General features: G+C 39.8%; 1 protein-coding gene across 1 annotated transcript in view; it reads left to right on the top strand.

The window, feature by feature from the left end:
- Positions 1–18,651, top strand: part of ches1 (checkpoint suppressor 1) — an 83,644-nt gene that overhangs the window by 56,336 nt on the left and 8,657 nt on the right. Inside the window, exons 3-5 of the mRNA XM_056480798.1 lie at positions 4,795–4,943; positions 10,955–11,013; positions 18,476–18,584. Coding sequence (XP_056336773.1) covers positions 4,795–4,943; positions 10,955–11,013; positions 18,476–18,584 — 317 coding nt within the window. The remainder of the gene's footprint in view (positions 1–4,794; positions 4,944–10,954; positions 11,014–18,475; positions 18,585–18,651) is intronic.

The following is an 18,651-nucleotide window of genomic DNA, read 5'->3' as shown; positions in this document are numbered from 1 at the left end:
TCTTGCACAGCCATGGTGGATTCACCTGATTTGTTGACAAATGGGTTGCTGATCCATTATTTGGCAGTTCGCAGGTCCTTCACTGGACCTTTTTGCCTTAGCAAAGAAACTTTCCAAAGACGTCTGTTTCTTACTCATTTTCCTGCTTGTAGTTTAAATTTGGGTGCTCAAGTGACCGAGATGTAAGCGAGAGAATATGGTCATTTTTCAAAATGTAAGATTGTTCAGACTCCGATAATAGATAAAACGGAAATAATGTATAAAATTTTTTAGGAGTTTTTCACCTTTAATTTGTATAGGAAAGTGGAGATTACTATTGGGAGCATAGAGAGGGGAAGGGTCGGCAAAGGACCTCGAGCGGGGAATCAAACTCGGGTCACCGTGAGCACCATGGTGTTGTATGTCGGAACACTTAATCACTAGGCTATTGTCGCCGACAAAACAGAAATAAGTAATGATTTCTTATGTGGCCTGGTACCAATTGATCCACGGACTGGTATCGTTACGCAGCCCGGTGGTTGAGGACCACTGTATTAAATTACTTGCACAATCAGAATGAACAAAGACAATGAAAACTGACAGGTTCTTGGAGGTGTGAGACGGTCAAATCAAGTTATTATACTGAACCACTTTGAAGATGGACTTAGGCTAGGGGATTTTAGAATGACCACAACAACAATTCAGATATTTGACAATGTGGTCAGTCAACAGAAATGCTCCTGTCAAGGCGTTTAGGCTGTTTTTAGAATACCAAAAAAGTTCTGAAACATAGTTTTTATAGTACAATGATTCCTTTAATTTCATATGTGGGGTGTAATGTGTGTATGAGTGTTTGTGTCTCCATGAAGGTTTCTGAATAAGCCATTATTTCAGCTTACTTTCTAAAAATGGTTTGTGTGGAAAATCCAGTTTTCCATTATAGTACCTCTTTAACATTCATGAAAATGTGTGTATACTTTTAAAAAGCCACGAGTAGCCTTCTCTTTTAAAAATAGGCATTCATGCATTCTGGCTCTCTCAGCATACAGTCTGTGGCAGAAATCTGCTTTCCTCATTTACCACGGTAGGGAAAGATTAGCACATGGGCCCGGGCTGGTTTCAAAAACGCATCATTGTCTCCATGTAGACTGAGAAATACTTGTGCCAAACCTTCTAACCAGACAACCAACCTACCAGCCATCCCTCTCTTATACTTGTTGCCTTGGAGACCAGAAAACCACAGGTGCATGTCTGCTCCTCCTCCGTCTCCTGTAGAGAGGAGTCATGCTGTTCTGGACGGTAGGTGAGCCAGACTCATACTCGGGACAGTGTGCCAGAGGTACTGAATGATGTGCGTCTGCCTGTGATGATGTTTTGCAGGCATGTTGATAGCTAATTGAGGGCAGATGGAAGACTGGTGGGGGAAGTTATGAATGAAGTCATGGGGAGTGTATTTGAATTACCCTGCACTCCGGGTGGAAACAGCACGCTGGGCCAATGGCTCCTCCAGCAGTGTGAAAGGCACACACTCACATACACAAACATGAAATATAGTTGCTTCCCCAACCATTTGGAAATTGCTAGCTTGTCAGCCTGTCTAATCAAATCTTAATTGCCTTGAGTGGTGTGTCAGTAAACACTGCTGATCATTGCTATAGCGACTGTTCTGTAACTACAATAATATCAAAGCACTTTCATCATCCCATCTCACTTATTTTTGTGCTTAATAGTAGAGCGAAGATCAAAGGCGCATGGGGTTGAATTTCATGGCTTGTCGGAGTTGTGTTTTTTGGTAAAGTGAAATGTGGCTCTGGAAGCCCCTGATGGAGGGCAGACAGCTTAATTAGGTGGAGAACAGCCTCTTTGATCTAAAAATACATGCCAGTGTTGCCTGTTGAGGCAGTTTTTAAAGGTGCCTCTGTATTCACTACACAATGAGGGTCTCTTGTGCTAGGTCTAATCCTCCACCCTGCTGCTTGGTTTACTCAAAGCTTTGCTGATGTTTAATCATTGATGATGTAAAGTGTATGGTATCACTTTTAAGGTGATAACCTGCCTTGTTTAATTCAGTTGCGGTTCATTTGGGCACAATCGCAATCACACTCTAAGACACCAAAAGAGGACCATTGAAGGGTCCTGAGACCTCCTTGAAGAATTGATCATGGTATGCGCTTTCAAATGAACACATTCAAGGGGTTCAGTTGTGGTGACAACATGATCTAAAGTCAAACTTGCCCTAGTGTAAAAAGCACTGCTTATTTTTGGCCTAAACCAGTTGCTGTAATCAGCTGTGCTGTGTAATATGGGATGAGGGCAAGTATTTGTTTACAGTGCTCTAGCAACAGCTCCATGGTAGCTCGCAAATTTCTGAAATGACTTGTGATGCACTTTTGTCATTTGCAGTGCATTAAAACATTGTTTTTAAACTGCATCTACACTTCATTTACAAAGTGTAGAGTTTGCCAGAAGTGAGGCATATAAACTGTATAATATACAATCAACCAGCACAATTGTCTCTCAATGTTAACAAGTGTCATATTCTCTGCTGGCTTTTTTCCCCTCTTTTTTTACTATCAGTGTTAACGTAAGTTAATTCTGACCAGTCGAAAAGCAGTTTAGGAACTACGTTCAATGGCACATCTGGCTAACAAGTAATGTGTATGTTGTCACATGGCTTGGACCAGAGAAATCAGTGTGCTGTGAAAAGAAACCAAAACCACAAACATGTTACAGTGTATCTTTTGTTGCCCTCCCAACCAAATGAACGGAAGCACAGGTGTGAAAGCGGGTCACCTTTATCAGGCTTGCGTTTCCACTACCAAGGGTACCCTTTTGGTGGGCACATGACAGAATGTTTCAGTCGACGTCATTCTCGCTCGAATAAATGTCTACAGTAAAGCCGTACGGGTCGTTCACATGCCATATGAGAAGCACTTCTCACAAAACAGATGCTTTACACACATAAATACTTGTGTAAATGTTTATTACTAACTTTTCTATGAACATAATTTGATTAAACCTACAGATCATTGACGCAAAGTGCGAAATAGCACATAACGTCTGCAATTATTTAAATAAATATATAAATGCAACGTATATTAACACATACAGGTTGCTGAAACAATTTGCTCCTGTGTTTTGTCCAGCTTCTCCTTTGTTTGTTTGCGCTTCACTCTCGCGTTTGTCGTTTTCTTTCTGAAAGGATCAGATCACACACATGTTATTATCATCAGCTCAAGAAGTTCATTGTATCAAATATGGACGCGATCGCGAGATCCCTGAAGAAAGCGAAAACCGCTCGCACTTTTAGGTGGCCTCGTAAAACAACAACAGGACACAGATTTTGTTCTTCTTGGCTGCGTCTGTACATCAAGACAACGACAAGATTTGTTTGAGCTCGGGTTGACCATGGCTCATTGTCATATGCACATTGTATTACGGTGTAATGTCTCGGCTGTGTATTTAAAACACAGAGGTTCCTTTGTTTTCATTCTGGCTAGCTCTAGAAGCTTGTGACAATCTCTGTAACCAATCAGCGTTTAGCAGCGCGTGTCGCTCCACCTTTTGGTACACTTTCTCGTATTTTGGTTCCCTATCGAAAGGGTGCCGAAAAAGTGGTACTGTACAACAACTGAATCAGCTGGGTGTTGTGCGTAACTGTTGCTGTTGATATTGGTATCATTTTAATATTTAATAATATAAAATTTAAGATGTGTGAGTCAAACAGCACCAGATAGCTCAAAACAGTAACTACTAATCTCTCCTCCATCTTCAAAAGTATCCGTTGTAGTCTTGACAACACAAACACTGCAGGCACCTCAATGGAAACCCCGACTCTGCTTTCATTAGATTGGAGAATGAAAAAGACGCAACTGTAACACGCTTTTTCAGCTCAGAGTTTACTTTTTTCAACTGCGAGTACACAGCGTGCAATAGCAAAAACGTGAGGCACAGTAGGTGGTTAAAACACAAGGCACACAGGGCGCATAAGCAGTGCGCAAGCAGTAAATCGTTCAAAAAAGGCGCCTCTCAACGCAAAAAGCGTGTTCGGTGTAATCGGCCCCTAAGTCTGGGTTTAAAACGGAACTCTTCAACTCATGCCCCTGAGGTCCCCCAGTATCCTGCAGACTTTGGTGTTCCAGTTCAGCCCACCAGTCTCTGAGTTAAGTCAGGGGTTTGGGATTAGAGGTAAATTCAACAAGACACTGGTCCTCCTGGACTGGAGAGGAAGAGCTCGGGTTTAGATGGTATGATTCTTTCTGGACTATGTTCCTTTCCCGGAGGAGCCCCCAATTTGCCTGTGCTTGGAGACAGTCTTGATCCTGCAGGGCTACCTTCCTGCAGACTTTCAATCACACTCCAAAATAGTTCAATGTTATCATCAAATAATCAAAACTATGTTAATTTGCTGGTTCAAGCCATTTTGATTAGGGTTGAAGCTAAAATTTGCTGGAGAGTAGCTTTTCTTGAGTGGGACTGACTACCCCTGATTCAGAGGTATCATTTTTCCCTGGGCACTTTAAGGTCCTCAATTAATATCCCGGATAAGCCCCCATTTTATAGTATGCTTCTGTATAATTCTTGGCAAATCTAGTGCTATAGGTACACCATTCTGCAAAGATTTGCTCCATCTCTTGACAAATGCATAGTATTCTGAAGACTGTGTTTGATCAGGGTTGGAGCTAAACCTTGCTAGAAAGTTTGAAAGTTGACCACCTTTTCTGTACAGTATCTCATAATGTTGTTAATCTTAATGAAGATACTTAAGACTGAAGATCTAACATGATATTCATTTGTCTTTTTTCTGTATTTTAGAGCATAGGAAAGGGTTCCCTCTGGTCTATTGACCCTGACTACAGACACAATCTGATTCAGGCTCTGAAGAAGACTCCATATCATCCATATTCCCCTCGGCTTCCAAAACCTTCTACCTCCCCATCTGCTTCTCCTCAGCAATACCACAGGTAACTCCTCAATTTCTCACTCAGTTTCTTTTTTTCTGGTATTTTCCTCTGTCAACCGGTCATTGCCTTTTTCCCTCTTCACTGGTTTGTTTTTGTTCTGGTACTTTCATTCACACTTTCCATTTAGTGTGGCCATGAAAATCTTTTCCGTCATTGAAGGTCTTGGGCACAAAAATCTTGTGTCTTGGTGTGGAATATTAAAATATGTCTGGAAGGATCTTAGCTTTGCCTTTTTAACTTTTATTTTTAGTATTAATAATTTAGGCAACCGGATTCTCGATTTAAAAACAAATCACTCTCTGCCTTCGAGAAAAAGGAAGACTGACAGAAACAAAGCTCATACAGATGGCTTACTTTAGAGGCACATCATATGACCTTGCTTGTGAACAACGCATTGAGTGTGACTATTTCAGGTCAGTTCCTCACTCATTCCTGAACACTCCGTCAGCAACTGTACATGGTCCTCTGGGGAATCTGTGGGATGTAAAGAAATGGCACACGCTTGCCCTTCCCGAGTCGTCTCTTCTCCTCTGCTGTTGCTGTGACGACCAGAGCACCTCCATGGCAACACATGCATGAGACAGGTGGAACAGTAGCACAAAGCTATTTGTCTGGCAAAAGAAGAGGAAGAAAACAGAGATAGGACAGACAGTTAGTGCTAAGAAATACATTATAGGCTTAGCAACACTAAACTCCATAGCAACAGTAGATGTCTGCACATTTATTTTCTAGCTTTTTCCTTGATTTCCCCCCACTTCCTCTTGTGGGATGCCGAGGGAGCCACTCTCAGTTGCTTGTGGTCTCTAGTTCGTTTTTGGGAAATGAAAGTCCATTACGGTGTAAACAATTGTACAGATGTACAGTTTACAAATATACAAACAGATTTTTCTTTTTCATCAGCAGTAATCCTGACTTTCTAAATTTATTCCCTGTTGAAATTTTCAGTCAAATGAGTTTAAGGAAGAAAGAGAGGACAATCTCAAAACATTTAATTCCCCATTTACACATGTAGTGATGTTTATTTATAAACTAATTTGAGGATCACGTGCTTATGATTGCTTGCAGCCGGTCCCACATTAATCAATTTATGATTTACCAATCAGACGATTCTTAAACAGCTATAAATATCTTAAGTTCCATATCACAGCCATCTTCGTTTTGAAGAATCCCCCCTTTCACTCCTACGCCGCCTCCTTTCCTAGATGGGTGGCACGGTGGCCCAGTGGTTAGCACTGTTGCCTCACAGCAAGAACGTCACTGGTTCTAGTCCTTACCAAGCCAGCCGACATTTCTGTGTTGAGTTTACACATTCTCCCTGTGCTCACAAGGGTTTCCCTTGGTTCCCTGGTTTCCTCCCACCATCCAAAAACATGTAACTTAAGGTAATTGACTAATTCAAATCGGCACCATAGCCGTGCCCCTAGTAAATAGTTATCTCTTAAGAGCAATCACTATCTGTTCATTAGCTACTACAGCAGGGGAGTTCTCGAGATCTACCTGTGCTCAAACTCCCCTCTCGCCTTGCAAACTGGAGGGAGCCCCGGGCTCAAGGATCTTATGAGCTCAGGGCTCTCTCTCGGGACAGCATGCCAAACACGCTTTATAATCAAACATCAGCTAAGTGTGAACACTTGAAATCCAGTCATTAAAAATGCATCTTAATACCAGTTGTAAATGAGGTCAAAAAAATGACTCATGGTGAGTTAAGGATGTGGTGTCAAGACTAATGCTGGGTTCGCACCAAACTCAAAGAGCACATGCAGATTTCATCACTTAAAAATGTTGAATTTTTTAATTTGCGCAAAAGATGGGATTGGGCAAAGTTTGTGCATTCATGGCAAACACATTGTGGATTCTGCATTATTTGCACCGCCCAGGGAAATTCCTCTCTCTTCGCACATTTGCATTTACTTTGTATGTAGTGTACTTGCATGAATACTAAGGCCCAATCCTGATTCTACCTCTTAGCCCTTCCTCTCACCCCGAGGCCTTGTTTTGCGCATTCACATGAAGAGGTAGGGGTATCCCAATTCTCTTTAGCTTGATGGCATAGGGTTGGGGGAAGGGCTAGATACCCCTCGAAACTGAGATTTTTCAGGACCAGACTTGAAACCAAGGGGTAAGAAAATTTCCCAGAGTACGCCATCTATAACTGCAGCATGGCTGCACACAAAAGTAAGGAGATGCACTAATTGGTATTTTTTTTGTCCTTTATTACGAATTTTTACAATAAACAAGCATATATTTTAAAATATTCATAACCGCGCTTGTGTTACCATCATGCTTTAAATAAAAAAACACTCTCGATGACACTCGAATATACTTTTAGAGAAGTCTAGTGGCTGGAAATGACAGTTTTACAGTGTCTGGTATAATGGTAATGTTGTTTTTGTGTGTTTCCATTGATAAATATGGCAATAGTGTAAATGCACAGTAAAGTTACGGTCTTATTGCCACATTATTTTGTTACGATAACATGATATCGTTGCCTTCAGTGATTTTTTTTCCTGAAGATAAATACCAAAAAATAACGCCACTGGAATAACTGCAGCAATCGTGATCATTGATCTCATATGAAGCAAGAGATCGCGATGACATATGATGACGTGTGCAGGCGTTGAAGTGCTGTCCCATTTTTAGGGGTAAATTTTGAAGCCCTGCCCCTTCACACTCTGTTTCAAGGGCCAAGGGGAAAGTGGTAGGGATACAAAAATAGAATTGGGCCTTCAATTTGTTTTTGGTGTAAACCCAGTTTAAGGCCCTCTACCAAATTTCTAATACCCCATGGGAATTTCACAGCAATTTGTAACCTTGTAGTTTAGTGGCTAATTCGTATGAATTTGTATGATCTAGGGTTGTCACGATACTGGAATTTAGTAGCAATCGGAATTAAAATTTTAAAAATGTCCATTTCCTGCTAACATTGAGCACTCTTGAGCATGTTCTTAAACGCAGCTGATTTGCCATCGTGTTTACATTCTCAACAAAATTGACTGTGATTGGTCATCAGTTTTTTTCACAGGGATGCACGATTTTGGCTAAAATGAGAATTTTTTTTTTTTTTTACTTAAAATAATGACTTTCTCACAATTCTGTAGATGTAAAATAAAGGTTAATATCAGTAGTCTATTATTATTGTTATTTCTCTAACAAATGGTAAGATAAACAATAATAATATTAGGCTTAAGTGAAGGTCTACTGTTGGTTAAAATGCTAAATTATGTATAGACTTGGAATGGTGGATTTGAACAGGCTTTAAATATGTCCTGGTTGTTAATGCACAGTAAAGATCATCAGAATACAACTATTCATAATTCTGAAGTTGAATTATTATGTTTGAGACATATGCTTAACATCTGTCATTGACAACATTATTAGACTTTTTTTTTTACTGGTAAAATCAAACATTTGTCATTATCAGATTTCCTCTTGCATTATATTCAGCATTATATAGGCTAGATTAGTTATACTGACACTGTTAAACATTTATTTTCATGCACAACACTTTGTGTTTGCTATGAAAGAAAACATGAAATGCTTGTCGTAATCATAACTCTAAAATGTGATATGATCATAAAGGATGTGTGCAGTTTCAGTTTCACTTTTCACCGCTGAGTGCCCTCATGTCGAGGCTGCCGTCACTTTGAGTTGAGTTTACAATAAACTGAACATTATTTGCAACTTTATCACCTGTTATTCACAGTCTATGCAGGTTCTGTTTACTAAAGTAGACATGATTGGCAGGCACTTGTGCGTCCTCTCTGTAGTAAACAAACAGTGCGTCAGCTCATATGCGATTTTGTGACCATCAATACATCATTACATTAAGACAAAAATGACATTTTTTGGTGAATTATACCTTATAAATATAGTATGTGACACTTTAACACCATTTGGAGCTGTCCATGTTGCTGAGCAACGTCCAGTTGAAGTCAGAATTATTAGCCCCCGTTTCTTTTTTTTTCTCCCAATTTCTATTTAACGGAGAGAAGATTTTTTTTTTCAATACATTTCTAAACATGATAGTTTTAATAACTCATTTCTAATAACTGATTTATTTTATTTGCCAGGATGACAGTACATGATATTTTACTAGATCATTTTCAAGACACTTTTATAGACCTTAAAGCAGGGGTCACCAAACTTGTTCCTGGAGGGCCGATGTCCTGCAGATTTTAGCTCCAACCCTAATCAAACACACCCGAACATGCTAATCAAGGTCTTACTAGGTATATTTGAAACACCCAGGCAGGTGTTTTGAGGCAAGTTGGAGCTAAACCCTGGAGGGACACTGGCCCTGCAGGACCAAGATTGGTGACCCCTGCCTTAAAGTGACGTTTAAAGGCTTAACTAGGTTAATTAGGTTAATTAGGCAGGTTAGGGTAATTAGGTAATTTATTGTATAATGATGGTTTGTTCTGGAGACAGTCAAAAAAAAATTAGCATAACCTCTTAAGGCTTGAGTGTCAAACATACGTGGACGGCACATTTTAGCTCTTAAGTGGCTATTTAAAATACTTTGAATGTTTTACATTTTTTTACAGACATACGGTGTCATCCTGCAACTGTTTTGCAGCATATGAAATGTCCCAAACCCTATTTTTAACTGTCCAAAATAGGACATTTTTAAAAAATATTTAAAAATATTCAGGAAAAAGTGTTTTATGTAAAGTTGGACCACGAGTCCACATATATGGGCATCATTTTTCTCTAAAAGTACATCGTATCAAAAAATTATACTTACATTTTTATTCTAATTAGGTTCCAATAAGCCCAAATAGCAAAGAGAAATAAAAAATGCATGTAAAAAACAACTCTGGCCTTAAGAGGGGCTAATATTTTTGACCTTAAAATGCTTCATAAAAAATTTAAAACTGCTTTTATTCTAAGCAAAATAAAACAAATTAGACTTTCTCCAGGAGAAACAATGTTATCAGACATACTGTGTTCCTTACTCTGTTAAACATCATTTGGGAAATATTTAAAAAAGAAAAAAAAATCAAAGGGGGGCTAATAATTCTGACTTTAACTGTATATAAAACAATGTGAAGACTTGTGCGACTGCCTTGATGCTTCTCTCCTGACCTTGAAAATATAATTGGCTCAGTCGTAGAAAAGCTGAATTAAGAATGTGTGTAGGGTCAAATCGAGATTGAAATTTTTTTTTCGATTAATCGTGCAGCCTTGTTATCAGTTCACCACACTTCAATTGCAAATACATAAACAGTGACACTGATGCATTTTAAAGCCTTGATCAATCACAAGTCAATCACAGTCATTTCGGTTGAGCTTGTGAACACAATGACAAATCAGTGGTGTTTAAGAGCAGTGCTCAAATGTTAGTGGGAAATGGACGTTTTAAAAATTTCAGTACCCAGTGGTACCGAATTCCAGTCTCGTGACAACACTAGTATGATCCCATTCTTACATTTAAGTGTGATTTTTCTCATCCCTCAATGACGCTTGGTTTTAGGGATGGGGTTTGGGGACACATTAAAAAAAAACATTTTTTGTACATTTTAGTTACATTTCCTCGTGATATCCAGCTGAATGCACCCAAGTTTACTGTGGAGCCCCAAAAATCTTAATTTGAAGGAATATCTGACCCTTTACCCCTCCAACCAAATGAATATCAAGATACCTCTATCCCTTATATAGTGGGTCGAAATGGTTTGGCCTTAAACAGCAAGTTAAAGGACTACATAGTCAGTTAATGAAAAATGAAGCCATTTGGATCCTTTGCTTTGGACTGTATGAAAACGGTAATCCAAGCCTCGACACAATGTCTGTGCTAGTTCAATTAGATTCCTGCGCTGCCTCTCAGTCTCCAGTTTACATTCCACACCATCAGATTCTCATTCTTCTCATTCTCTGTTTACGGTTCCCACTCCTCTGCCTTTATCTGTCTTTGACTGGGATTTTAGAAGTTCATATAACAGTTTACAGTTGCTTTTCACAGTATCTGGATATTTCTTTGTGTAACACTCTCATTCTGTGTTTGTATCCCTCAGTCCTCCACTATGGCCAGGAAGTCCACTCTACAGAAAAAATGGAGGAGTGCTCTTACAAGGTAAAATCCACCAAAATTTGTACTATAACACATTTTTAACACCTTTTTTTTTTTAGTTCAGAACTAGTTTTGAAACTACCCCCATAACAAAATTTCTCTGACCCAGCTTTGGCTCACACAATCAGGTTTTGCTTGGCCCACATGCCGTAGTAAATTACGGTACATGACTGGACCAAGTCTGGCTTCCAGACAAGGACATATCAATTTTTAACATCTGGGCCAAATCCTATATTTTATATCTGGCCCAAATCTTGTGTGCCGCCTTAAAGATGGTGCCATCTCTGCCCAACCCAGGCCGTGTTCGGCCCACATACTATATGCTAGTGCTGGATGAATGCCTGCTGTGCCAGCTTTATGCCAAATCTGGGCCAGAATTCTTTGCTACCTGGGTATATATTTAGACTTTTAACATTTTAAAGGAACACACCACTTTTTTGGAAGTAGACTCATTTTACAAGTCTACTAGAGTTTAAACAGTTGAGTTTTACCATTTTTTAATACATTCAGCCAATCTTCAATTCTAGTGGGAACAAATTTATATTTTACTTAATTTTTTAGGGCAAGATGCTAATGGTCTAATCCAATTCAATGATTTATGCTAAGCTAAGGTAAAAATGCTCCCACCAGACCCAGAATTCAGTTGAATGAATTCAAATATGGTAAAACTCAAGTGTTTAACTCTTGAAGACTGTCATCTGGGACTTGACATCATGGGTTGGATTTTTTTTTACTTTTTATCAAAGTCTTGGACATATTTTTGATGGCTTTGATGCATTGTTTTAGATTGATTTTCATTTTTTTCTCCCTAATTTACTGTTGGTGGCTATTTTTTTCCCATTGACTTCCATTATAACCACATTTTTTGATTACAAAACCATGAGACCACATAATCATGTATTTTTTGATTGCTGGTGGTTTTCCCTGTTGGGAAGAGGTAAAATATGTAATTTGTACTGTTGATCATCAGTTGGCACCATTAACCCTTTAGATAGGCCTGTGCAAAAGCTTAGTTTCTGGATTTTATATGGAGCATAACAGCAAATTAAAGTGTGTATATGTGTGTCTGTGAGTGTGTGAAAGTGTGAGTGACCTTACCTTGATGTGTCTGAGAAAATCAAAATATGCATCTCAGCTCTCAGAACTACATGGAGTAAACAAAAACAAAGACTGTGTATTTATGCACCATCAAATGTGCTTATAATGGAGGTCAACAGAGCAAGAACTGCCACCAACAGTAAATTAGGGAGAAAAAATTAAAATCCAACAATGCATTAAAGCTAATGTTGTTACTAATCGATCACATGTCCAAAATTGTGATAAAAGGTTAAAAAATCCAGTCCACAATTACTTTTTATATTTAAAATACGTAGTTTTGTGTGTTTTTTTCACCATATCAGTGACATCATTTATGAATTTGGCAATTAAAGAGTCAAAATCCTGTATTTTTCTAAGCAATTTAGTAGTTTTAATCAGGACTGAGGTTGATTAACAGATTTGTCTGGTGCATTTTTACTGCAGTTTAATTCAGTGGATGTTTTCATCTCGAACATAACAAAAGGGTAGTACATTTAAACAGTGTTTTTACAAGGGTAAAAACAAATACTGCTGCACTCCGAGATATTCTTTAGAATGTAATGTAACCAATTTCTATTTAACATACTTTAATGTCATTTTGTCCCTATCATAGAAAGTGTAATTTTAGGCATAATTATATCAGACATACTCAAACCATTCAAATATGCTAAAAAAAAGTGAATATCTTTGTTGTAGAGATCTGCGTGGAACAAAATTTTGAATCCCGCACCTGCCAGGTTTTATTCCGAATCAGACCTCTCCCGCTTATGTTCAGCATTCGTTGTCCCGTTGCCCGACCCGCTCCGTTTTCTACCCGCTTCGCCCGTTCCCACTAATTCCTACAGCCATGCTGCCATTGCAGATGGTGTATTCTGGGAAATTTTCTTACTCCTTGGTAGGCTTGGGTGGTATTCAAATTTTGATACTGTCAAAGTTGATTTTAATTCGGTATTACCGTGCATAATAAAAAAAACTATGATTTAAAGCTCAGACAGCGTCACCAAACTGCTGGCTTGTGCCTAAACTATTCAGAAACTGAATACTGTATAGGCGACCTTAGCTTCGCAGTCACCTGTTTGTCTTGTTCGTATTAGAGCTCTGTGCAGGACTAAATTTTAAGGGGGGATGTGTTTGCGAACAGAAGAGCAAAACCAAAAACCACCCAGCTAGATGACACAGAGTCCAGACAGCCTATAACAAGCTGTCTGTATAAACACACACACACACACACACACACACACACACACACACACACACACAAAAACAGCATCCACGCATGTGCTCGCTCGCTCGGGAGCGATATTGCACCCGCTCCCATTCAAATTACACCAGAGTTACCGACCGCTCCTGCGATTTATTCTGAAATTTATTCCTGCACCGCAAGAAATATGGTCGGGACCCGCAGCTCCCGCGGTACAGCAGCGAGAATGCAGGCCTCTAGTTCGTATTTACCAAATCTCTCTTCTCGTTCGGTCGAAACCCGAAATACTGCCAAACTGCTGAGGCTTTGTTCTTTTTTGAGACCAGGTCACTTGGTACGCGACTCACCATCTTTCCTCAACTTTCTCTCTCTCCTCCACACTGTCCCTTGATGACAATAACGCACACGCATTTTTAGGCATTAAATAAATAACATTTATTATTTATTACTTGTCTTCTATATAAGTGCATTGTTTTTTATCATGGGATAACGTTATTGAAACTGACACCGTTGCTAATGTTCGATCCCGCGGTATACCATATTACCCTATTACCGCCCAGGCCTACTCCTTGATTTCGAGTCTGGTCTTGGAAAATCTCCTGGGGTGTCTAGCCCTTCCCCTTAGCCCTACACCTTCAAGCTAAAGAGAATTGGGAAGGGCTATGGGGTAGAATTGGGATTGGGCCTTAATCTTTCAAAGACAGCCCAGGAAGTATGGGAAGGTCTATTTTTTTAAAGTTTGTTTATACGCTTGCAATAAAGTGATTAATACAAAAATAGTCTTACACATAGCCTCCTTATAAAGGACATGTCAAAAAGGGACAGAAAATGCTTGCCTAGTGCTTAAACGCAACCTTTAAAAGTGCCTTGAAAAAGCCTCTTCATTTTGATTTATCTACAAAAAAACCTTTCTTTATCGCACAAATAGCTGCTTTGCGCCTACAGATTACCTTTGTAATGTCCTGGGAATCGTTCTGTTTTTTCCACTGATTCTCTCATTTCCCTCCACCACTCGTTCATCTCTCTCTCTCTTTCAGTCTGTCTGTCTCTCTCTCTTTCACTCCCTGTTGGCGTCCCGGCCGTTTATATGTCCATTCGATTCCAATCAGGGTGCTCTCTTTCCACTCCAGCGTGAGCAGCTAAATGGAGGGAAATGGATACATTATCTGTCTGTAGTGGCTCCTCTCTCGTCCCCGTCTGCTCTTGATAATGGAATAATGGAGGAAGAGCTGCCTGTGAAAAGTGTCTGAGCGCAGGCCTATTGGCGTTTGACTGATGTGAACGTCTTGATGGCTGTCTACATGAAAGCAAAGAGATCTGTGTGTGTGTGTTTGTGTGAGACGGGTTTCGCTCAAGGCTGCTGTGCTACTACCCGAAGTCGTTATACTTGCAGTGTGATTGGTTGGAGACTAGCGAAGGCTGACTTTTGTCCTTTCACCATGTGATAGTTCATCTAAAAAAATGAAACTTGTGTCAACATTTACTCACCCTCAAGGAGAAGCACTTTTAGTTTGTTTGTCTGCTGTGAAACCGATTGTCAAAACGGTTATTGGTCTTCACGATAATAAACGACTTAGTGAATATCAGATCAGATAGTTCATTTACAGCCTGTATACATAAAATATTTATACATAAAATATATTGTATCAAGAGTTTGTCCTGATTAGTCCAAGGCCTGTTACACGAAACCAGTTGAACAAACTCTGGGTTGCAGAGTAAGTTTTGGGTTGACAAAACCAAACAAATTCAACCTGATTAACGTCAGGTTGAGGTTAAAGGTTCTCTGTTAAATCAGGGTTTAATACAGAGTTTGAGATTAAGTTTGGACCGCATGCCGCTAAATGTGAGGCACGTGCAGCAAACAGTCAATCACATGATACATTAGAGCAGAGGTGCCTACTCCTGTTCCTGGACCTACCTTCCTGCAGAATTCAGCTACAACCTTGATCAAACACACCTGTCTTTAATAAACAAGTGCTCCTTCAGGCAAGTGTATCAGTCTGCGTACTGCAAGACGGGGGCGTAAGATGAAGGGGTGTAAGTAAGGTTGTAGTAAGTTAGAGGCGTAACTTGCAGTTATTGAAATCCCATTGAACCATGCAAGATGTCAAGATGTTGTTGGCAAGATGGCTGAAATACTTACCAGAGAACATTTTCACCAAATGTTTTCATGAGGTTCCTCCAAATTTATCCCCAATTGATTCATTTGATATATTATTATATTCATTCAATCAGCAACTCCACCATGCAACTCCACTAGCTGTCTTCTTCATCTGATTTGTCATGACAGTTAGCTGACTCGACGTCACCCCTGTGGTTGCAAATAACAGTAGCGTGTCAAGTATGAAAGCCTCCACAACTTGCGACTGTATGTTAATACTTGTGATGGTGGGGTTAAGGGTTGGGGTAGGTATAGATGTTAATAACTGATGGTTGGGTTCAGGGTTGGAGAAGGTGGAGACGTTAATAACATGGTTTGGTTTAGAGTTGGGGAAGGTGTAGACGTTAATAACTGATGGTTGGGTTTAGGTTTGGTGTAGGTGTAGATGTTAATAAGATGGTCGGGTTTAGGGTTGGGAAAGGTGTAGATGTTAATAATAACTGATGGTCGGGTTTAGGGTTGGGGAAGGTGTAGACATTAATAACTGATGGTTGGGTTTAGGGTTGGGGAAGGTGTAGACATTAATAACTGATGGTTGGGTTTAGGGTTGGGGAAGGTGTAGACATTAATAACTGTGATGGTTGGGTTTAGGGTTGGGGAAGGTGTAGACATTAATAACTGATGGTTGGGTTTAGGGTTGGGGAAGGTGTAGACATTAATAACTTATGGTTGGGTTTAGGGTTGGGGTAGGTGTAGGTGTAGACATTAATGTGATGGTCGGGTTTAGGGTTGGGGTAGGTGTAGACATTAATAACTGTGATGGTTGGGTTTAGGGTTGGGGAAGGTGCAGACATTAATAACTGTGATGGTTGGGTTTAGGGTTGGGGAAGGTGTAGACATTAATAACTTATGGTTGGGTTTAGGGTTGGGGTAGGTGTAGGTGTAGACATTGATGGTCAGGTTTAGGGTTGGGGTAGTTGTAGATGTTAATAACTTATGGTTGGGTTTAGGGTTGGGGTAGGTGTAGGTGTAGATGTTAATGTGATGGTTGGGTTTAGGGTTGGGGAAGGTGTATACGTTACTGTGATGGTCGGGTTTAGGGTTGTGGAAGGTGTAGACGTTAATAATTGATGGTTGGGGTAGGTGTTAATAATTGTGATGGTTGGGTTTAGGGTTGGGGTAGGTGTAGACATTAATAACTGATGGTTGGGGTTAGGGTAGGTGTAGAAGTTAATATCTGTGATGGTTGGGGAAGGTGTAGACGTTAATAACTGTGATGGTTGGGTTAAGGGTTGTGGTAGGTGTAGACGTTAATAACTGATGGTTGGGTTTAGGGTTGGGGAAGGTGTAGACATTAATAACTGTGATGGTTGGGTTTAGGGTTGGGGAAGGTGTAGACATTAATAACTGTGATGGTTGGGTTTAGGGTTGGGGTAGGTGTAGACGTTAATAACTGATGGGTTTAGGTTTGGGGAAGGTGTAGATTTTAATAACTGTGATGGTTGGGTTTAGGGTTGGGGAAGGTGTAGACGTAATAATTGTGATGGTTGGAGAAGGTGTAGACGTTAATAACTTATGGTTGGGTTTAGGGTTGGGGAAGGTGTAGATGTTAGTAACTGTTATGGTTGGGTTTAGGTGTGGAGTAGGTTTAGATGTTAATAACTGATGTACAGCGCCAACTTGCCACCTACATAGTTTTGACATGTCTCCATAACTACAAGTTACGGCCATAAGGCCCCTTCATGTAACACCCCTGTCCTGCAGTCTGATAAATCGCGATACTGGGATTCTGTCTGCTCGGTGACTCTAGCTTTGTTACTAAATGGCTAACATAGATTTTATCAAGAGAATAGCTGTTTTTATGTGCTTTAGGAAGGCTGAAAAACAGCATAAATTCATTTGGTGTTGTGTCTGAATCCACTAGATCCTTTAGAGAGTTTGCATGTTCTCCCCATGTTGTTGTTGTTTCCTCTGGTTGCTCCGGTTTCCCCCACAGTCCAAAGACATGTGGTACAGGTGAATTGGGTTGGCTAAATTGTCCGTAGTGTACGAGTGTGTGTGGATGTTTCCCAGAGTTGTGTTGCAGCTGGAATGGCATCTGCTGCGTAAAACATTGTTAGCGGTTCATTCCACTGTGGCGACCCTGGATTAATAAAAGGACTAAGCCGAAAAGAACATTTTTCTGAGTAATATTTTACACTGCATGAATAAAAACTTACCAGTTATAAGAACCATGCGATCTTTGACTTGAAGCCAAAAACTATATTCATATTAAACAAAAAACCAAAGAATAGACGAGATGGAAGAAAGGAAAACACAAAAACGCTATTAAGTACACTTATTTAATAGCTTTTTTCGTGTTTCCTTTGTTCTGTTTTCTCACTATCATTAGTTATCCTGTTCTCCTATTAGTTCCACACGTTTTGTCTCTCCCCCGACAGCCCCATTAGAAATTACGTTTTTCACATGCCTTCATTTCTTTTAGTGTTTTGTCATTGTTCTCTGTGTTTTGAATTGCCTGCTCGTTATATTTACAGAGATAGTTCACTCAAAATTGAAGATACTATCATCATTTACTCTCCCTTTACTTGTTCCAAACCTGTTTCAGTTTCTGGCTTGTCAATGGTTACAGGTTTCCAGCTTTCTTTAAAATATCTTCTTTTGTGTTCAACAGAAGAAGAAAAAAACGGTAAATACATTTACATTTTTGGGTAAACTTTCCCTTTAAGACTTAATTCGTCATCATACTTGTTTGTTTCCTCTGAGGTTGCGAGGTACAGTTCATTCTCTTCCGGTAATTTACTACATTCACGCTGTAAACAAAATATGCTTGAAAGCAAACGTGTTGTCATTGCAGCAGAAGCCCCACTTGAACCTTTGAGTATTTGAGTCTTGTGTTGTCTTAGCATAGGGACGATTCTCCTGAAGTAAAAAAAGAAAATCTGTCACTATTCACTCATCCCGTATGGCTTACTTTCTTTGAATGAACGCAGACGATGATATTTTGAAGAACACAACCAAACAGTCGACGACAAAAACGAACTTTAGTGTTTCGGTGTTGTAACTGGGTTTTGTTTGTTTGTCAGTTCCACAGAGAGTGATCCAGCACAGCTCACGCGTCGCCGCTCAGGGGCTCTTTCCAGTTATCAGACCCCTTCCATTGAGTCCTACAAGCAAGAGGACCACAGCCGTCAGGTCAGTATATCAAAGAAGTGATCAAACTCTGCGTTAAAGGTATCGTGAAATTAAAATGAAGTTGTTG

The sequence above is a fragment of the Danio aesculapii genome, chromosome 20 (genome assembly GCF_903798145.1).
Source record: "Danio aesculapii chromosome 20, fDanAes4.1, whole genome shotgun sequence".
In the NCBI taxonomy this organism is placed as follows: domain Eukaryota; kingdom Metazoa; phylum Chordata; class Actinopteri; order Cypriniformes; family Danionidae; genus Danio; species Danio aesculapii.
The sequence above is the reverse complement of the archived record's forward strand: the minus strand, read 5'-3'. Positions and strand labels throughout refer to the sequence as shown.